At 36.8% G+C, this 23728-nt stretch overlaps 1 protein-coding gene across 1 annotated transcript in view; it reads right to left on the bottom strand.

The window, feature by feature from the left end:
- SH3BGRL (SH3 domain binding glutamate rich protein like) overlaps nt 1-17923 on the bottom strand; it is a 78143-nt gene extending 60220 nt beyond the window's left edge. The window contains exon 1 of the mRNA XM_060086831.1: nt 17667-17923. Within this exon, the coding sequence (XP_059942814.1) occupies nt 17667-17711 (45 nt within the window). The 5' untranslated portion in view covers nt 17712-17923. The remainder of the gene's footprint in view (nt 1-17666) is intronic.
- Between the last annotated feature and the right edge of the window lie 5805 nt (nt 17924-23728).

The following is a 23728-nucleotide window of genomic DNA, read 5'->3' on the forward strand; positions in this document are numbered from 1 at the left end:
TATAGTAGAAACAATCTCTATAGCTTGAGAAAATATTTAGAAAAAAGAATTAATGCTATTATATACAGCAACGTGCATCTGTCTATTTTATCATATTCTTTTACATATAATAAAGGTTCACAACTAATCATATGAAATGAAAAGTGGTATACATTTTTATTAAAACAAAATAGACACGTAAATTAATGTCCATCATTGCAACTTCAAATATTTTCATGAAGCCTTATAAGGACATCAAATGGTGGTCCTTTTGCAAACGTGGGTATAGAATTAGGTTATAATTATCTCACTCATTAGGAGATTGTCTAACTACCTTTCCTTTTAATTGCTTACTGGAGAAATACATGTTTTGACAACACAAAAGTTCAGGTTATGCAATTTTCTTCCCATGGAATCTCTTAACATAAGCTGTTGCACAATATGGTAGTTAATTCTTATAATGATAGCCCCCTTTTAGATGTTCTCTATATATTCCAAGCAATAAGACGTTTACACACTGTGACCCTAGTTTTATACATTGACCTGAAAGTACAATTCTAATACTTCTCTATTCAACCACGTTATGTAGTGAAAAACTAAAATCCATCTCTGTAAATGAATGATTTTCAAAAAGTAATTAGATATTGATTTATAGTAAATCTACTTAGGTATCCAGACATGAATTATTTAGATAATATAGTGTTAGATGCTTTGTGTTTCAAAACATCACATGGTACATCACTTTCCATGAAATCTAGAGTCACAGAATTTCTGAAAGAATACATATGCTGTGTGGTTGGTGGGACCTCCCCCACACAGTCCCTGACATTTGTGCAGTATAAGGATCCACTGGGATGTGTAGCTTTAGTTCAAGATCACCTTTTTGGTAGAGTCAGACTAAATGCCAAGACAGATATATGCATACACCTCTCTTAAGCCCCCATGCAGACCCTGATCATAACCATACAATAAAAGGGATACAAATACATATCAAACAAAAATCATTCTTCAATTTGAACTTCAAAGTATAATGATAAGTCCTAATGCAACTGGACAAAAGTAAATGTTTAGTCACATTCTCCTACAATATTTTTATATTTGCCTTTCAACGACTTCTTTTTTAAAAAATCACATAAACTCCAAGTCTGGTATAGAATTGGCTTTATTCTGGATCTTGTCACACTTCCTACTTATACCCTTTCAAATTCACCAGGTGTGGGGGCGCCTTCAAGATGGCAGAGGAGTAAGAGATGGAGATCACCTTCCTCCCCACAAATACATCAAAACTACATCTACATATAGAACAATACCTACAGAACACCTACTGAATGCTGGCAGAAGACCTCAGACTTCTCAAAAGATGCCCTCAGGTGACATACATGCAGAGGGGGGCCAAACCCAAAGTTGAAACCCAGGGGCAATGTGAACAAAGAAGAGAAAGGGAAATTTCTTGCAGCAGCCTCAGGAGTAGTGGATTAAATCTCCACAATTAACTTGATGTATTCTTCATCTGTGGAATACTTCAATAGACAATGAATCATCCCGAAGTTGAGGTGGTGGACTCTGGGAGCAACTGTAGATTTGGCATTTGCATTCTTCATCTAATTTGCTTCTGGTTTTATGTTTATCTTAATTTAGCATATAGAGCTTATTATCATTGGTAGATTTGTTTAAAGATTTGGCTGTTCTCTTCCTTTTTTATCTATCTATATATTTTTTCCTTTTTTCTCTTTTTGTGAGTGTGTATGTGTATGCTTCTTTGTGTGATTTTGTCTGTATAGCTTTGCTTTTGCCATTTGTCCTAGGGTTCCAACTGACCTTTTTTTCTTTTCATTTTTTTTTGTAGTATGATTTTTAGTGCTTGTTATCATTGATGGATTTGTTTTTTGGTTTGGTCGCTCTTTTTTTCTTTCTCTCTTTCTTTTTTCTTATTACTTTTTTATTTTTAATTTTTAATATATTTTGTATTTTAATAATATTTTATTTTATTAATTTATCTTTTTCTTTCTTTCTTTCTTTCTTTTTCTCACTTTTCTTCTGAGCCATGTGGCTAAAATTGTCTTGGTGTTCTGGCCAGGTGTCAGGTCTGAGCCTCTGATGTGGAAGAGCCGAGTTCAGGACATTGGTCCACCAGAGACCTCCTGGCTTCATGTAATATCAAAGGGCAAAAGCTCTCCCAGAAATTTCCACCTGAACGCTAAGACCCAGCTCCACTCAATGACCAGCAAGCTACAGTGATGGACACCCTATGCCAAACAACTCACAAGACAGGAACACAACCCCATCCATTAGCAGAGAGGCTGCCTAAAATCATAATAGTGTCAAAGACACCCCCAAAACACACCACTGGACATGGTCCTACCCACCAGAAAGACAAGATCCAGCCTCATCCATCAGAACACAGGCACCAGTCCCCTCCACCAGGAAGCCTATGCAACCCATGGAACCAGCCTAACCCACTGGGAGCAGACACCAAAAACAACAGGAACTACGAACCTGTAGCCTGTGAAATGGAGAACCCAAGAACAGTAACTTAAGCAAACTGAGAAGACAGAAAAATACACAGCAGACAAAGGAGCAAGGTAAAAACTCACCAGACCAAACAAATGAAAAAGAAATAGGCAGTCTACTTGAAAAGGAATTCAGAGTAATGATAGTAAAGATGATCCAAAATAGAATGGAGAAAATACAAGAAACGTTTAACATGGACCTAAAATAACTAAAGAGCAAACAAACAATGATGAACAACACACTAAATGAAATTAAAAATTATCTAGAAGGAATCAATAGCAGAATGACTGAGACAGAAGAACGGATAAGTGACCTGAAGGAAAAAATAGTGGAAATAACTACTGCAGAGCAGAAAAAAGAAAAAAAGAATGAAAAGAACTAAGGACAATCTCAGAGACCTCTGGGACAACATTAAATGCAGCAACATGCAAATTATAGGGGTTCCAGAAGAAGAAGAGAAAAAGAAAGGGACTGAGAAAATATTTGAAGAGATTATAGTTGAAAATGGGAAACTATATGGGAGAGGAAATAGTCAATCAAGTCCAGGAGGCACAGAGAGTGCCATACAGGATAAATCCAAGGAGAAACATGCCAAGACACATATTATTCAAAGTATCAAAAACTAAATACAAAGAAAAAATATTAAAAGCAGCAAGGGAAAAACAACAAATAACATACAATGGAATCCCCATAAGGTTAACAGCTGATCTTTCAGCAGAAACACTGCAAGCCAAAAGGTAGTGAGAGTGGCAGGACATATTTGAAGTGATGAAAGGGAAAAACCTACAACCAAGTCTACTCTACCTAGCAAGGATCTCATTCAGATTTGACAGAGAAATTAAAATCTTTACAGACAAGCAAAAGCTAAGAGAACTCAGCACCACCAAACAAGCTTTACAACAAATGCTAAAGGAACTTCTCCAGGCAGGAAACAAAAGAGGAGTAAAATATCTAAAATAACAAATCCAAAACAATTAAGAAAATAGTAATAGAAACATACATATTGATAATGACCTTAAATGTAAATGGATTAAAAGCTCCCAACAAAAGACATAGACTGGATGAAAAGATACAAAAACAAGAAAGCCACTTCAGACTTAAGTACACATACAGATTGAAAGTGAGGGGATAGAAAAAAGATATTCTATGCAAATGGAAATCAAAAGAAAGATAGAGTAGCAGTTCACATACCAGACAAAATAGACTTTAAAATAAAGACTATTACAAGAGAAAAAGTAGGACACTACATAATGGTCAAGGGATCAATACAAGAAGAAGATATAACAACTGTAAATATTATGCACCCAACATAGGAGCACCTCAATATATAAGGCAAATGCTAACAGCCATAAAAGGGGAAATCAACAGTAACAGAATCATAGTAGGGGACTTTAACACCCCACTTTCAACAATGGACAGATCATCCAAAATGAAAATAAGTAAGGAAACACAAGCTTTAAATTATATATTAAACAAGATGAACTTAATTGATATTTATACAACATTTTAACCAGAAACAGCAGATTACACTTTCTTCTCAAGTGCTCCTGAAATATTTTCCAGGACAGATCATACCTTGGGTCACAAATCAACCCTTGGTAAATGTAAGAAAATTGAAATTGTATCAAGTATCTTTTTCAACCACAATGCTCTGAGACGATATATCAATTAGAGGAAAAAAATCTGTAAAAATACAAACACAAGGAGGCTAAACAATACAGTACTAAATAACCAAGAGATCACTGAAGAAATCAAAGAGGAAATCAAAAAATTCCTAGAAACATGACAATGAAGACGTTATGACACAAAACTTAAGGGATGCAGCAAAAGTAGTTCTAAAAGGGAAGTTTATAGCAATACAATCCTACCTCAAGAAATAAGAAACATCTCAAATAAACAAGCTAACCTTACACCTAAAGAAATTAGAGAAAGAAGAACAAAAAATCCCAAAGTTAGCAGAAGAAAAGAAATCAAAAAGATCAGATTAGAAATAAATGAAAAAGAAATGAAGGAAACAATAGCAAAAATCAATAAAACTAAATGCTGGTTCTTTGAGAAGATAAACAAAATTGATAAACCATTAGCCAGACTCATTGATTAAAAAAGGGAGAAGATTCAAATCAATAGAATTAGAAATGAAAAGGAGAAGTAACAACTGACACTGCAGAAATAAAAATGATCATGAGAGATTACTACAAGCAACTCTATGCCAATAAAATGGACAACCTGGAAGAAATGGAAAAATTCCTAGACAAGCACAACCTTCTCAGACTGAACCAGGAAGAAATAATAGAAAATATAAACAGACAAATCACAAGCACTGAAATTGAAACAGTGATTTAAAACCTTCCAACAAATAAAAGCCCAGGACAAGATGGCTTCACAGGTGAATTCTATCAACATTTAGGGAACAACTAACCCCTATCCTTCTCAAACTCTTCTAAAATATAGCAGAGGGAGGAACACTCCCAAATGCATTCTACGAGGCCACCATCACCCTGATACCAAAACCAGACGAAGATGCCACAAAAAAAAAGAAAACTACAGGCCCATATCAATAAAGAATATAGATGCAAAAATCCTCCACTAAATACCAGTAAACAGAAATCAACAGCACATTAAAAGGATCATACACCATGATCAAGAGGGGTTTACCCCAGGAATGCAAGGATTCTTCAATATGTGCAAATCAATCAATGTGATAAGCCATATTAACATATTGAAGGAGAAAAACCATACGATCTTCTCAACAGATGCAGAAAAACCTTTTGACAAAATTCATCACCCATTTACGATAAAAACCCTTCAGAAAGTAGGCATAGAGGGAACTTACCTCAACAAAATAAAGGCCAAATATGACAAACTCACAGTCAATATCATTCTCAATGGTGGAAAACTGAAACCATTTCCTCTAAGATCAGGAGCAAGAAAGTGTTGTCCACTCTCACTAGTATTAGTCAACATAATTTTGGAAGTTTTAGCCACAGCAATCAGAGAAGAAAAAGAAATAAAAGGAATCCAAATTGGAAAAGAAGAAGAAAAGCTGTCACTATTTGCAGATGACATGATACTATATATAGAGAATCCTAAAGATGCTACCAGAAAACTACTAGGGATAATCTGAATTTGGTAAAGTAGCAGGATACAAAATTAATGCACAGAAACCTCTTGCATTCCTATACACTAATGATGAAAAATCTGAAAGAGAAATGAAGGAAACACTCCCATGTACCACTACAACAAAAAGAATAAAATACCTAGGAATAAACCTACCTAAGGAGACAAAAGACCTGTATGCAGAAAACTATAAGATACGGATGCAAGAAATTAAAGATGATACAAACAGATGGGGAGATATACCATGTTATTGGATTGGAAGAATCAACATTGTGAAAATGTCTATACTATCCAAAGCAATCTACACATTCAATGCAATACATATCAAACTACCAATGACATTTTTCACAGAACCAGAACAAACATTTTCACAATTTGTATGGAAACACAAAAGACCCCGAATAGCCAAAGCAATCTTGAGAAAGAAAAATGGAAGTGGAGGAATCAGTCTCCCTGATTTCAGACTATACTACAAAGTTACAGCAATCAAGACAGTATGGTACTGGCACAAAAACAGAAAGATAGATCAATGGAACAGGATAGAAAGCCCAGAGATAAACCCACGCACCTATGGTCAACTTATCTTTTATAAAGGAGGCAAGAATATACAATGGAGAAAAGACAGCCTCTTCAATAAGTGGTGCTTGGAAAACTGGATAGGTACATGTAAAGGAATGAAATTAGAACACTCCCTAATACCATACACAAAAAATAAATTCAAATGGGTTAAAAACCTAAATGTAAGGCCAGACACTATAAACACTTAGAGGAAAACATAGGTAGAACACTCCATGACATATCACAGCAAGATCCTTTTTGACACACCTCTGAGAGAAATGGAAATAAAAACAAAAATAAACAATTGGGACCTAATCAAACTTAAAAGCATTTTGCACAGCAAAGGAAACCATAAACAAGACAAAAAGACAACCCTCAGAATGGAGAAAATATTTGCAAATGAAGCAACTGACAAAGGATTAATCTCCAAAATTTACAAGCAGTTCATGCAGCTCAATATCAAAAAAAACAAACAACCCAATACAAAAGTGGGCAGAAGACCTAAATAGACATTTCTCCAAAGAAGATATACAGATTACCAACAAACCCATGAAACGATGCTCATCATCACTAATCGTCAGAGAAATGTAAATCAAAACTGCAATGTGGTATCACCTCACACTAGTAAGAATGGCCATCATCAAAAAATCTATAAAGAATAAATGCTGGAGAGTGTATGGAGAAAAGGGAACTCTCCTGCACTGATAGTGAGAATGTAAATTGATACAGCCACTATGGAGAACAGTATGGAGGTTCCTCAAAAAACTAAAAATATAACTACCATATGACCCAGTAATCTCACTTCTGGGCACATACCCTGAGAAAACCATAATTCAAAAATAGTCATGTAGGGCTTCCCTGGTAGCACAGTGCTCGAGAATCTGCCTGCCAATGCATGGTAAACGGATTCAAGCCCTGGTCTGGGAAGATCCCACATGCTGTGGAGCAACTTGGCCCGTGAGCCACAACTACTGAGCCTACGCATCTGGAACCTGTGCTCCACAACAAGACAGGCTGCAGCAATGAGAGGCCCACACACCGCGATGAAGAGTGGCCCCCGCCTGCCGCAACTAGAGAAAACCCTCTCACAGAAACAAAGACCGAACACGGCCAAAAAAATATAAATAAATAAATAATTTTTTTTAAAAAAAGAGTCATGTACCACAATGTTCACTTCAGCTCTATTTACAATAGCCAGGACATGGAAGCAACCTAAGTGTCCATCAACAGATGAATGGATAAGGGAGATGTGCCACATATATACAATGGAATATTACTCAGCCATAAAAGGAAACAAAATTGAGTTATTTGTAGTGAGGTGGATGGACCTAGAGTCTGTCATACAGAGTGAAGTAATTCAGGAAGAGAAAAACAAATACCATATGCTAGCACATATATATGGAACCTAAAAAAAATGGTTCTGAAGAGCCTATGGGGAGGACAGGAATAAATACGCAGACATAGAGAATGGACTTGAGGACACGGGCAGGGGGACGTGTAAGTTGGGACGAAGTGAGAGAGTGGCAGGGACATATATACACTATCAAATGTAAAATTGATAGCTAGTGGGAAGCAGCCACATAGCACAGGGACATCAGCTTGGTGCTCTTTGTCCACCTAGAGGGGTGGATAAGGAGGATGTGAAGGAGACGCATGAGGGAGGAGATATGGGGTTGTATGTATATGTATAGCTGATTCACTTTGTTATACAGCAGAATCTAACACACTATTGTAAAGCAATTATACTCCAATAAAGATGTTAAAAAAAACTCACCAGGTGTTTGTCTTATTGCCTGGCCCAGTCTCTATATCACCACCACCATGCCTGAGTGCCCTCTCAACATTGCTCTGAAGATTTAATTTAAGACCTTTATTTCTAAATTTTTTAAGTAGAAACTCATTGAAAAATCTTCACCCAAACCACTTCCTTTTTATGAGTTCAAAATATTTAGTTGATGTGCAAGACCAATTAATTACGTTTAAGTTTCTGAAAGTATGAGGTCAGATTCTACAATTTTCAATAATAGATTTCCAATGATGATACTTGCAGAAGTTTTCTTCCATAATACTCTTAATTTTATGTCACTTATATTTCACTTGTGAGGGTGATGAGCAACAAAGAAAGGTTTAGTGACGTACTCAAATCTCACAGACAACAGGCCATAACACATACCTCACCCTAAATCTACATGCTCTAGCCAAATCTTAAACTCCCTTCCCAAAACAATGTGTCTTATTTACTTTTAGTTAGACTGTCTTACACAAGGTAATTTTCTTATATTGGGATAAAAGTACATGTTCTGCAATCTAACTAATCATATACACTAAGCTATTATGACTTTAGTTTTCTGCTCTAAAGAATTTTAAGTTTTTTACATGATGTAACAGGCCACTAGAATTATTCTTGGTACTGCTATAGACCAATTAAGAAGTACTTTTCATGATTTTCCAAGTTCAGAAGAAAAACAATTTTACAATGACTTTTAAAGTAGTTTCATAGCTACATTCATACTGGGTAGTTAATAAATAACACTCAGTAGGCAGAACAGCATAAAGGTTAAGATTATGGGCTCTGGAATCAGACAGACACGAGGGGTGCTTTGCTAGCTCTCTGACATTGCTAGCTCTCTGAGCCTGTTTCCTCTTCCTAAAAATAGGGAAAATAACAGGGGATTAAGAGGTGCAAACTACTATGTGTAAAATGTATCAGCTACAAGGATATATTGTACAGCACATGGAATATAGCCAATATTTTATATTTACTATAAATGGAGCACAACCTTTAAAAACTGTGAATCACTAGTTGTACACCTGAAACATATAATATTGTAAACAAACTATATCACAATAAAAAGGAAGGAAAAAAAGGAAGAAAATAATGGGCATAATAGGAATACTGACTTCATTGGGTTGTCACAAGAATTAAATGATATAACACACCTAAAGTTCTTATCACTATGCCTGGCACATTTTAAGTGCTCAATGAATGATAGCTCTTATTATTATCAACTAAAGCTGACAAATTATTTGCATGAGAAATTAAAATGCAATGCTTTATCATATTTTTAACATATTAAGTACTTGTCTACGCGCATCTTGCTTCCAAATCACACGGGATAGAATGGTTTCTCATATAATACAGCCATTATTAAATATATATTTACTGTTTTAATTTCAGTGTTGAGAAACATGCTGCACTACTGGTGAAGCAATTGGCTGAGTAGTGGTGAAACAAACACAAAATTTTCCCATGTTGTAACTCTTAACTGGGATGAACATTCTCTGGTGTTTAAAAGGTGAATTTCTTTTTGTCTTGACTACTGATGGAAATCCTCTCAGCAAAACTGTTTGGCTCTGCTCCAACTCTGTGACAGGGTCTTATTTCCAGAAAGGACTAAGCCAAAAGGACAGAACTCAAAGACTAGAGTCCAGAATCAGAGTTTACAAGTCATAGATGTACCGCTTTCTTGATCAATTTAGATTCATAGAATCATAAAAAGCCACATTTTAATTATGTTGGTCTATAACCACACAAAGATACTTTTCAGGGAAGAGAACCAAAGTCATAAAAGTTCAATATGTGTCACAAATGCTATTTAAAAATGTGCCCTTGGTTAGGCAATTTTATTTGAAAAAGAACTAAATTGTATATGAATATGTTGCTACTAACCTATCTCCCTCACTTCCACATAACTCTCACATGCAGATTATGGATGAAGACACATTTGCCTAGTTAGGCATCATCCAGTCTTTCTCTTTCTTTTCAAACACGATCCAGTTATTAAATGGCAGTTATAGATTCCCAATCACATAAGATTTTAATGTATTATTGACACGATTTCTGTCCAATATCTATACTCTAAAAGGGAGTGTAAATAACACAGTGTTCAGGAGCCTGTTCTGGAGTCAGAACAACCTGGGTTCTAATCCTAGTTCTGCCATTTGTAACCGTTTGATCTTGAGCAATGTACCTAGTTTCTGGGTCTTAGAGATATCCCTTCCACTTACATGAAATGGATCTAATACTAGTACTTACCTCAAAATGTTATCACAATTATTAAACTAATTGAGATAAAGTATGTAAAGCACTGGGTACAGTACCTGACATACACAATGCATAAATAAATGTTAGGCTTTACTATTACTAAAGTCAAATCTTGATTAGTCACATTAATGAAAAGTAATGAAACAAAAATCTAGCAGCACTAATACTGAATAATTTTAAATATATAATTTTTAATTTGTCGTGATATTTTACAGTTTATATTTAACTTTTGCCTGATGTTCTGGCAACCTAAAACAGCTCAAACAAACTAATAAAGCCAAAATGTGAAGGACTGAGCTAGAAAATAATCCCCCTGCTTAGAATTCTTCTCTATTGGTCAAGTGTGAAAAGTCAGCTTTGCTCTCATATCAATAAAAATAGTCATCATAAATAAGCTGCCCCTTCTCTCTAAACATATGTTTGTTTAATTTTGGTCTGCATCAGAGGAAGTAATTAAGTACTGGGTTTAAAAGGTTTCCTGGTGGGTTGCAAATTAGAGCTGAAAGCAAACAGATGGTCAGATAGTCATCAACAGATTCTCAACCTGTTTAATTTTATCGGTAAGAAATGAAACACAACATTCACCCTTGAAAATACAATTAAAGCAGAAAATATTCCTGTAAAAGATATATGTTTTATGGCACAATATATATTTTAGAAAATAATTTAGAGGTTAACTACAGAGAATTAGAACATTCTCTCTGATTGTGTCTGGGGCTTCAATTTATGTTTGTTGTTTTTTTTTTTTTTCCAGCTCAACACACGAGGAGGGTTGACCTTAAGGTTTATTGATCAAAACGCTTTCCTCAATAGAGTAACTAGTCTTTGAGCTAAAATGAATCTATTTTATCCTTTCCTCCTACTAGATGAGGAAACTTTTACTACACTTCTGCAATATATTCTTTCTTATAACCATTCTACTTTCAAGTACCAAATAATCACCATCATTGATAACGGTGTTTCCCAAGCCTCTTTAAATTGGGCCAAATTATTCCAAAGGCTTTGCCATTGTTGCTGTGAGTTTAAGGAAATCAGTCACCAAATATAGGGCACCAATCTGAAGGCAATGATCTTGAGTTCCCGCATTTGCCACGGGAGTGCTGCCATTTTCCATTGTTCAGGGCATCCAAAAAGCATATCAAAACAGTCATCTCATGAAGAGTTTCTAATTTTGCTCTTAGTTTATGAATACCTTTACACAGCATTCAAACAAACCTTGGCAGTTATGACAAAGACCATAGCATACATCAAACTGATGTTCAATTTATAAATACAAAGACAGAGAAGCTACCATATATGACAAACCTACAGCTATCTTCAAACTCAATGGTGAAAAGCTGAAAGCATTTCCTCTAAGATCAGGAACAAGACAAGGATGTCCACTCTATCCACTTTTTTCAACATAGTTTTGGAAGTCTTAGCTATGGCAATCACAGAAGAGAAAGAAATAAAAGGAATTCAAATTGGAAAAGAACTGTCATTGTTTGCAGACAACATGATACTGTACACAGAAAATCCTAAAGATGCTACCAGAAAATTTCTAGAGCTCATCAATGAATTCAGTAAAGTTGCAGGATACAAAATTAATACACAGACATCTGTTGCATTTATATACACTAACAATGAAAGATCAGAGAGAGAAATTGAAGAAACAATACCATTTACCATCACATCAAAAAATAATAATAATACAAACTTAGGAATATACCTACCTAAGCAGACAAAAGACCTGTACCCAGAAAACTATAAGATGCTGATGAAAGAAATCAAAGACAACACAGACAGATGGAAAGATATACCATGTCCTTGGATTGTAAGAATCAGTATTGTCAAAATGACTATACTACACAAGGCAATCTACAGATTCAGTGCAATCTCTATCAAATTACCAATGGCATTTTTCACAGAACTAGAACAAAAAAAAATCTTAAAATTTGTATGGAGACATGAACGAACCCAAGTAACCAAAGCAATCTTTTTTGTTTTTTGGTTTTTGTTTTTTTTTTTTTTTGCAGTATGCAGGCCTCTCACTGTTGTGGCCTCTCCTGTTGCAGAGCACAGGCTCTGGACACGCAGGCTCAGCAGCCATGGCTCACGGGCCTAGCAGTTCCGTGGCATGTGGGATCCTCCCGGACTGGGACATGAACCCGTGTCCCCTGCATCGGCAGGCAGACTCCCAACAACTGCACCACCAGGGAAGCCCCAAAGCAATCTTGAGAAAGAAAAACAGAGCTGGAGGAATCACGCTCCATGACTTCAGACTATACTACAAAGCTACAGTCATCAGAACAATATGGTACTGGCACAAAAACAGAAATATAGCTCAATGGAACAAGATAGAAAACCCAGAAATAAACCCACACACCTATGGCCAATTAATCTATGACAAAGGAGACAAGACTATAAAGTGGAAGAAAGACAGTCTCCTCAGTAAATGGTGCTGGGAAAACTGAACAGCTACATATAAAAAAAAATGAAATTAGAATATTCTTTAACACCAGACACACATAAAAAAAAACTCAAAATGGATTAAAGACCTAAATGTAAGACCAGACACTATAAAACTCTTAGAGGAAAACATAGGCAGTACACTCTTTGACAAAAATCACAGCAAGATCTTTTTTGATCTGTCTCCCAGAGTAATGGAAATAAAAACAAAAATAAACAAATGGGACCTAACTAAACCCCAAAGCTTTTGCACAGCAAAGGAAACCATAAACAAACTGAAAAGACAACCCACAGAATAGGAGAAAATATTTGCAAACAAAGAAACTGGCAAGGGATTAATCTCCAAAATTTACAAACAGCTCATGCAGCTCAATATCAAAAAAAGCAAACAACCCAATCAAAAATAGGCAGAAGACCTAAAGAGACATTTCTACAAAGAAGACATACAGATGGCCAAGAGGAACATGTAAAGACACTCAACGTTGCTAATTATTAGAGAAATGCAAATCAAAACTGCATTGAGATATCACATCACACCAGTTAGAATGGGCATCTTCAAAAAGTCTGAAAACAATAAATGCTGGAGAGGATGTGGAGAAAAGGGAAATCTCCTACACTGTTAGTGGGAATGTAAATTAGTACAGCGAGCATGGAGAACAGTATGGAGGTTCATTAAAAAACTAAAAATAGAGCTACCATATGATTCAGCAATCACACTCCTGGGCATATATCTGGAGAAAACTATGGTTGGAAAGGATACATGCACCCAAGTGTTCACTGCAGCACTGTTACAATAGCCAAGAGAGGGAGGGAAGCAACCTAAATGTCCATCGACAGATTAATGGATAAAGAAGATGTGGTACATATATATAATGGAATATCACCCAGCCATTAAAAAGAATGAAATAATGACATTTGCAGCAACATGGATGCACCTGGAGATTATCATACTAAGTGAAGTAAGTCAGACAGAGAAATACAAATATCATATGATATCGCTTGTATGTGGAATCCAAAAAAAATGATACAAATGACCTTATTTACAAAAGAGAAACAGACTCACAGACTTAGAGAATGAACTTATGATTACCAGGGGGGATGTGGGGGGGATAGATTGGGAGTTTGGGATTGACATATACACACTGCTATATTTAAAATAAAATGCCTTCTCATGAAAAAAAGAAGAGACAGAGGAGCAAAATACTCTTCACTTAAATGCAATTAGTTTTGAATCATATAGATGAAGAACTGTGGCTTGTTGTTCTATATCCATATTATCCCAATGAAGAAAATACTGCCTAGTGACTAATGATTTGGCCATCACAAGTGTTCATTTTATTTGCTTGTTTCTATAACTTGTGCACAGAATAATGCCACAGAGGAAAATCACATATATTTCATTTACTATAGGGACAATCCAAGCTACAACTAGTTTGTTTTAGCAGTCATAAAAGAGATCATTTTACAAAAGTCAGACCATAACTAATACCCTCAGAAATCTACAATCTATCTATATACCACAATCTTAAAATTTCTACACCAAGCACACCTAAAATGCATAGAGACCGTGAAATGCAGATTATTATGGATCTGAGAGAAAGAAGTATGGGAAGAAAACTCCAAACCAGTTATAATTCTCCAAGCTATCATCTCTCTAGCAATCCTGATCAAAGGTCAATGTTGATTTTTGTTAAAAGTTATTGAAATTTATTGTTTATTATAGGTTCTGTGCTTACTATTCTTTTTCCATTAACTGCAAACTTATAAGACATTACAATTTCAAGGAAAAATGTAAGGCATATATTATTGTGTTACAATAGGTCAAAACATGCACAAACAGTTCTGAACAGGCAGAAATCACTTCCTACAGACAGACAACTTGGGAGGTGCATTCTTGCTAAATGGTTTTCATAAAAAAAAAAGTATTAAGACCTGAATTTTCATCTTGACCTATACTAGACCAGTTCCAAATGTGTGTCTTCTCTATCTTCCTGGCCTTCAGTGAATTTAGCCCATTTACTGACATTCACCTTTAGACACGCTATCCCTCCTCTACACTAGCTCCTCATTTTTTCTATTCTCCTGTATGTATATGCACAAGCAATTCCACTTACAGGACTTACTCCCTTCTGTACCTCTCACCTCATGTTCACATTTATCTCTGTATCCCTCCTAGCTGTCATGCATCACTGGGAGGAAGTATTTCTTTAAACATATGCCATTTGGATTCAAACAGCCTGTGTTGAATTCAAGCTCTGTGGCTTACTAGTTGTGTGACCTTGAGAACGTTGTTTAACCTCTCTGAACCTGTATTTCCTTATCTTGAAAATAGAGATAATCATAGTATCTAACTCATAGGACTAGAAATTGCCAAGAAAAAATGGGATAGTACCCGACACACTTAAGTGTTCCTACTTACTAATACTATTATGGCTACTATCAAGAAATTCATTGCAAAAACCAATATACCTGCTTTCATTTCTAATTTTTTTTTTTTTTGCGGTACGCGGGCCTCTCACTGTTGTGGCCTCTCCCGTTGTGGAGCACAGGCTACGGATGCGCAGGCTCAGCAGCCATGGCTCACGGACCCAGTGTCATGTGAGATCCTCCCGGACCGGGGCACGAACCCGTGTCCCCTGCATCGGCAGGTGGACTGTCAACCACTGAGCCACCAGGGAAGCCCTCATTTCTAAACTTTTGAGAAGCAAGTGCTATACCTCAGTATTAGGGCAGAGTTGAGTACAAGTTTGAAAATTTTTTTTTTAATTGGTCTATGAAGGAAACGGAGTCTTGAGTTAAGGTCACATTAAGTTGCAATCATCATAGAGCCTCCCTTGCCTGATAAAACATCTAATACTGGTTATTTTTATGAAAATCACTAGCAGGAGTAAGAAAACAGTCAAATATTCACAATCCAAAACCAAAAGCTTTCTTTTAAATGCTCTTCAGAAAACTACACTTAGTCACTTATAGAACCATCTCACTTTGTACAATTGCTGGATTCGTGTTAGGATGTTTGCCCCCAAATTTCTAAACCGTATGTTAAAAACAACATGACAGCTTTCTTAAAGGAAAAACCTTAGTATTGCAAACTGAAGAGTCCCCATTTATGTTATAAAGGAGCTCTTCTGAAGTCTACTCATTTTATCCTGTTTTAATATTATTTAAAAGTACTATAAGATTATAATAAAATAAGAATTTATTTTGGCAACATGCAGTAGAATTTTGATAACAGGTTCATAGGAACTATAATTACTGCAACAACAAACAAATATATAATTACCCATAAGAAAAACAATTGAAACAAAACAAAAAAAAAGCACAAATATTTCTTATTTGCATAGTCTTCAACAATGGAATCTAATATGTACATAGTAGGAGACAGTAGTCATTTTTAAGGCCCTAAGAAACTTAAGTCTTAACAAAGAGAGAGATATAGTTGTTCTTATTTGAATAGAAATTCTGAAAGGAGTTTCTTCTTGAATCTGCTTTTCGGGGAGAAGTAGAAGAGCAAGATAGCAAAGAATAAATAGCAGCACTGAAACTTCATGTCACCCAAAGTGAAATCAGCAAAACTAGCTTCCTGATCTGTCTAACCTAATTAGGGATTTAACTAAAGGTATTAAGCTGATGTTTTAAATTTTACAAGTATTTTTTTGGAATTGAGACTCTGGGCAGCTTGAACATTATTTTAAGTATAATAATATATATGGAAAATAATAAGGCAAGAGACTCATAAAGTGAAGTTCAAAGACGATATAAAAAGTTTTCTTTTTTTCAACCTAAACTTGCTCCAAAAGTATAACTTTAAGTATTCTATTTCAAAACTGTCTAAACACACCCACAAGGGGTAGCCAGAGAAAACATGTTGAAGGTTCAAGCTCCTTGTGCTTTCATGCACCTTTCAGTTCTATTCCAAATCCTCTTAGGGGGTAAACAAAAGAAAAACAAAAACACAACAACAACAAAAAACATGGGATAGCTGCTGCTCTGAAGCTCAGAAGAGGGAGGGGGTTCATACATTCTACATTCTGAGCCCACACATCTGCTCTTGCCACTGTTGGCTTTTCTCCTAAGCTGTGAAACACAGAGACACTTTCATTTACCATGGATATACATTCTGCTTTCACCCCAGCTTAGCCTATTGCTCCCCACAACTGCTGAAAATTGTTATTCAAAATTAAGAGCACGGGGGATGAGAGAGGGTTGCCCTATCATTTGAAGAAGTCACCACTGGAATCTGCAAATACACAAGAAGGCACTTGTTAGTTCCCTTCCAGTTCTCAATGTATTTGAAGCAGTTAGAAACTGTTCGAAGTAGCATCTTTTGAAAGAAAAAAAAAAAGGTCAAAATAAGGGACAATATGGAAGGGAAAAACAGGTCCCTTGTTACATTGCTTTAAAAAAACCCACAACTTTATATCATTGTTCCCAACGTCCTCTCCCATTCTGTCTAGCTCTAACAGACTCTTTAGGCTGAAGTTAAATACTCCCTCCTACACAGTGGCAAAATATAACTCTTTGATTACAAGGGTCTCACTCTGTGAAGTATAATCACAGTGCCTCAGTAGGCCTCCACTCAGTCATCATCAGTAACAGCATGTTTTACATCCTTTACAGATGTGCACTCCTGCCCCTGCCTCAGTACCTACAGCAAATATGTGAAATGTCCCACTCTTGAAACTTACCAGTGTGAGACTTTCTTGACTTCTTCACCTAACCCCAAAGACCCTATACCACCATCTCCCATTTACCAAAACTCGGTAGCTTTCTCTTTTCTTCAGAGAAGAAATGTGGGACTAACATCACTAGGCAAACAAAGCTAAACTCCATGGAAAAATGAAATCGATGCAACAAAGAGAAGAAAGGGAAGAAGGGGGTGGGGTGGGAAATGCGGTGTCTACTGAAGGAGAATCTGCCAGACTAACTTCTGCAATTTAACGGTTCTGGTGCAGCAGGAGACTGATGTGTTGAAAAACAACAAAGGTGGGCTTCCCACCCTCCTTACCGCCGTGGAGCCTGAGGAAGATGCAATATACACACGGATCACCATCTTGGTTGGGAACAGCGGCTGTAGTTGTTTGAGTCCTGCAAACGCCTGGAGAGCAGCTGCAACAAAGGCTGGAATCAAGCTAGGGGCCTTACAGAGGTTTGAAGAGAAGGGTGGGGGAAGGTGGAAGGGGAACTCGCCAGAGCCCCGCCTCCTCTCTTGGCTGCTTTCACTGGGCTCAGAGGGCGGCAGTCCCAGCCCCAAACCCCGGAAGGCACAGGCTCGTTTGCATCATTTCTAATTTTTTTTTAAAATTGGGAATCTCGAATAGCACCGCGAGATCTGTTGAAACATTCATGTTTGACTATTCCCTCCCTGAGAAGAGGGAAAGGAGAAAGAAAAAGAAAGGGAGCGTTGAATTAAATTAGATTGCAATGAAGGGTCTTTTCCCACGTAGACTCAAACTTCTGCGTGTAACTTCCTGCTCAGAAATGTATGCAAATAAGATGCCTTCTTTAAAAGAGGAAGTTCTGTGTTGAATCCAGACACTAGTGATAAAGACCAAGTTCTCAAAGCCTTGTGCATTTTAAGACTCCTATTACGTAGTGATTGTTCTGATGTTAGATGGTGGCAGGAATTGGACCTTGAAGCACTGAGCGCTGCTTTGGAAGGTTTAGGAAAAGTGTCAGGTTTCCCAAAGCCCAGAAACAGCAGGATTGGTTTTCTTTTTGAGTTTTGCTTTTTGTTAGATTACAGAATCCTACTTCCGTGAGAATTTGCAGAAAACCTGATCGACTGGCAAACTCAAGAATGGAGGAAGAAACTGCAAATCAAAAAAACTGAAAATACAGTGTAAGAACGTGAATGATTTCTGTTATGTTTTGTTTGCTTTCTAACTGACTGTGGAAAGGGAGTTTGGATCATATGTTGCAGGAGATGTGGAAATGGTGAACAGAGAGAGCAAATGGTTATTTGTAGCTCTAGGGAAATGAGCAAACAATTGATAATGCCCAAAGAGGGACCATATACTTCAAGAGTGTAATTTCACCTTCCCAAATTATGTCAAATGAACAGAAATAAGGAACTTGCAAGATGAATGAGAGTGGAGAGAGGGTGTCAGTCACCTGCCCTACTTCTTTGCCTTTACTTTGAAGTTTGTCCTCCCTCTCCATTCTAGTGGTTTATCATCTTTGTCTAGGTTCAGTAATTGTAACAGCTTCCTAACTGTTTCCTGTTCCCAGATTCCCCCTTCTCCAAACTCTGTGATACATACAACAACCTCAAGAGGTGGATATTATCACATCAATTTTTCAGATGAAGAAGCAAACCCAGGAAAATAATATTCCTAAAGTTATTTAGCTAGTAAATTCCAGAGTTAAGATTGGACTTCAAGTCCAACCAACTCCAAAGGCCACCCTCTTAAATATCATTTTAATACACTGCCTGTAACAGGGAAAGTACTCAATAATTGTTAGCTATTTTTCTTCCTAAAATATCGTTTCATGTGTCACTAAAGACAATGTAGGCTGAAACACTTAAGAGAGGTTTCCAGGGCTTACCTGGTGGCGCGGTGGTTGAGAGTCTGCCTGCCGATGCAGGCAACACGGGTTCGTGCCCCGGTCTGGGAAGATCCCACATGCTGCGGAGTGGCTGGGCCCCTGAGCCATGGCTGCTGAGCCTGCGTATCCAGAGCTTGTGCTCCACAACGGGAGAGGCCACGACAGTGAGAGGCCTGCATACCACAAAAAAAAAAAAAAAAGGTTTCTATTGACTATCAAACCAATCCTAGATTATGTTTCTAAGGAGCTCCCACCATCATCTGGCTCTACACTATCCATACAGTCTTACCCATTGCTCCCCCAAACTAACTTCCTTGAATAATCATTGTTGACTCCCCACTACAATAACCATAATTATTACCATTCCCATGCCTTTGCTCTTCCTGTTCCTTTCTTTGCCTTTTCCCCACATCGTCATACTTTTCTGCCTTCTCCATCTGTCCAACTCTTACCTTTATTAGATGCAAATCAAAATCTTTATACAAATGATCAGGCTGAAGTAAGTCAGGGTGACCTAGCCACCCTCATCATGGTCAACATCAGGGTGACTTATTGCGCTTCCCAGACCACAGAACAGGAAAATCTTCCCTCAGGTTGTGATTTGGCATAATGGGCATAATTTGCCATATAATAACATAATCTAACCTACCACCTCTTAGTGGTCAACATATATTCTATTTGGACCTATAGTTTATTTTGAATTGATGAAAAATAAATAAATAAAGAGAAAGAAAGAAAAACTCTTCTATGTATTCTACATACCCATATGACAAAATTAATATCTCCAGAGAACTGAGTGGCAGACAGGATTAGCAATGAGTCCAGTGGATCTTATCAGGAACTTTGAGAAATGGGAAGACAATTTCAGGTGTTTCATTTCTTTTAAATACAGATGTATTAACCTAAGTTAAAAATTTCCCCATAAATTCATATATAAACAAAATCTATTGGTCCTTATTAACAATACTTGGGATACAAGGGGCAGGGGGGCTTTACCAATGATTTTATCCTAGAAAATAACATTGTAGGTTATATCATACTTGTTCCTTACTATATTTAATCATCTCTGGAATGTACATTTTAGAATGGTCATTTTTGCTTCATTTTAATAGTTCATAGAGCAGTCTCCAAAACCATCTGTTCATATAATTCAACTGGAAAGGTTAAGGTCTGACTAAAGAAGATGGATCAAGGGTTTTCAAACAGTATTTGTGACCAATTGCCACAGGAAATCTATTCATTTTTTAATGTAGTAATATTTTTCAAAAATTATAAAATTATTTTATACTTTGTGCAGAAAACAACAAACATTGAAAAGAAAAAAATCACCCACACCCCCAGTATCTGGAGATAACTACTTTTAATATGGTGGTGTAAGCCTTTCTGAACCAGTCAGAGATAGATAGAAGAGGGTGGGTTGAGGGGTTGAGAGAAGTGGTAAAGAGGAAGAGAGAGAGAGAATGTAGTTTTCAAATTTATTACAAGATACCTACTATTTTGTAAATGGCTCTTTGTCACTTAGAAAATATATTTTAAAACTTAGCACAGGGCTTTCCCGGTGGCACAGTGGTTGAGAGTCCGCCTGCCGATGCAGGGGACACGGGTTCGTGCCCCGGTCCGGGAAGATCCCACATGCCGTGGAGCGGCTGGGCCCGTGAGCCATGGCTGCTGAGCCTGCGTGTCCGGAGCCTGTGCTCCGCAATGGGAGAGGCCACAACAGTGAGAAACTTAGCACAGGATGGAAAATATTATCCTACATTATTTTAATGGCTTTACATGATTCCATTTTACAGATGTACCAAATGTATTTAAATATTTCTGTATTATTGAACATATTGCTTGTTTTCAATTATTCTATGTAGTTAGGACTGCAGTATGCATGTATCAATAAATCTTTGCCCACATCTCTAAAATTTTTTTCAAAGTAAATTCCTAGCTGTGCAATTGCTAGCAAACTGGATAGTTACACCAGCCTATTGTTATAATGTTATAATTTGGACCCAATATTGCCCTGATATGAGAGGAAAAGAATGTTGATTTCATTGAAAAACTAGCTGATGTTTTCCCAATCACAAGTATTCAGTTGGGGAGGTTTGAGTAGAGGCTTTATAGCCATGGTTGTAGAGAATGGAATCTAAGGACAGTTCTTAGCAGGTTTTACTCTCCTCTTCTCCCTCACTGATTTTCCTGATATACGTCCCTAACGTTTTGAACTTTTCTGAGGTGGCAGGTAAGTTCCTACATATACTTCCCTGCCCCATACCTCCTTTGATGCACCAGGCACTCATACTGATAATGGCATCAGAATGAGTACAGCACTACCCAAAAACATACATTTTGGTTCCCTGTGCTGAATTTTTGGGCCAACTGCTGAGCTGGAGGGCATAGGACAGTTTCAGTGAGATGTACATACAGTGGTAGAATTGGGGTGTATGGCATGGGCATAGGTGAACAGATAGAATATGAAGGTTACAGAATTGAGGATATCTGTCACATGGAACGGTTCCACACAGGTGTCTAATAATTTCTGGTAGATATGGGTCGTGCATATGACATAGGATAAGAACTAGAAGATGTCTCTCATCCAGAAATTCTACTTCAGGTTTTAATCTCCATGCTTCACTCCTCTGAAACATTTTATTGTATTCACTAGAGGTTCTGCTTTATGATGAGAAAACTCTCCCACATCAACCTTTTCTCTAAATTTTCCTTCTATCTCCTTGCCTTAACTGATACTTCTTCAGGACAGCTTTTTCCTTACACAAGTGGAGACTGCTTATGCTCTTACACCCCTCTCAGGGTTAGTTGTCTCCAGGTGGGTTATTTTCATTCTGCATGCCGAAAGAGAAGTCTGCCTAGAAGCTTCATTATCTTGCTCAGCAAATGCCCACTCTGGGCAAAAGCAGTGCTAACTCATCACTGAGCTCTTTGAAGTTAAAATTCATCCCCTTTTCTTACACTGGTAATTCCTCACTTTCTTGTCAAGGTCTTTGAAGTTTTTTTTAAAGACTTTGTTAAGTGTCTTCTAAAATTCTAAATTGCCTTTAGTAAGAGGGTTGTTCAGATTACCCAGTCCACCATTGCCAGAACAGAAATTTCCCCTATTTTTAAACTGTGAGAAAGTAAAAATATTATTTACCCTATAACACAGAAAGAAGATGATAAAATCACAATTAGAAAATATTTAATGAAATATCTACAAAATATTACTATGTCAACTTCTTTAAATATTAAATTTGGTATTCATAAAATTTCATTTCATTTGAAAACAATTTGGAGTTTAGATTTTTTTCTACATCAGCAGAATTCCCAAGTATATATAATAGTTGCAGAGAATAACTGTCAAGCATAATTTAATTAATTGTGTGGTGCTGAATGATTTTAAAATTAAAACAAACTATAATCTCTTAATAATAGTTGTTTAAATATTTATATCTAGGTAAGAGGGTAGGTACATTTGAATTTTTATATTTTGATACACTGTGGAGTAGTGTATCCAAAATGAGAGTGCCTGTTTTATATATATTTTTAACATCTTTATTGGAGTATAATTGCTTTACAATGGTGTGTTACTTTCTGCTTTATAACAAAGTGAATCAGCTATACGTATACATATATCCCCATATCCCCTCCCTCTTGAGCTTCCCTCCCACCCTCCCTATCCCACCACTCTAGGTAGTCACAAAGCACTGAGCCAATCTCCCTGAGCTATGCGGCTGCTTCCCACTATTTTACATTTGGTAGTGTATATATGTCCATGCCACTCTCTCACGTCATCCCAACTTAACATTCCCACTCCCAGTGTCCTAAAGTCCATTTTCTACGTCTGTGTCTTTATTCCTGTCCTGACCCTAGGTTCTTCAGAATCAATTTTTTTTTTTAGATTCCATATATATGTGTTAGCATACGGTATTTGATTTTCTCTTTCTGACTTACTTCACTCTATATGACAGAATCTAGGTCTATCTACCTCATTACAAATAACTCAATTTCATTTCTTTTTATGGCTGAGTAATATTCCATTGTATATATGTGCCACATCTTCTTTATCCATTCATCTGTTGATGGACACTTAGGTTGCTTCCATGTCCTGGCTGTTGTAAATAGAGCTGCAATGAACATTGTGATACATGACTCTAATTGAATTATGGTTTTCTAAGGGTACATGCCCAGTAATGGGATTGCTGTGTCTTACAGCAATTCTATTTTTTAGTTTTTTAAGGACCCTCCATACTGTTCTCCATAGTGGCTGTATCAATTTACATTCCCACCAACAGTGCAAGAGGGTTCCTTTTTCTCCATACCCTCTCCAGCTTTTACTGTTTGTAGATTTTTTGATAATGGTCATTCTGCCTGGTGTGAGGTGATACCCCATTGTAGTCTCGATTTGCATTTCTCTAATGATTAATCATGCTGAGCATCGTTTCATGGGTTTGTTGGTAATCTGTATATCTTCTTTGGAGAAAAGTCTATTTAGGTCTTCTGCCCATTTTTGGATTGGGTTGTTTATTTTTTTGATAT

Source organism: Mesoplodon densirostris, chromosome X (assembly GCF_025265405.1).
Source record: "Mesoplodon densirostris isolate mMesDen1 chromosome X, mMesDen1 primary haplotype, whole genome shotgun sequence".
Taxonomy (NCBI): domain Eukaryota; kingdom Metazoa; phylum Chordata; class Mammalia; order Artiodactyla; family Ziphiidae; genus Mesoplodon; species Mesoplodon densirostris.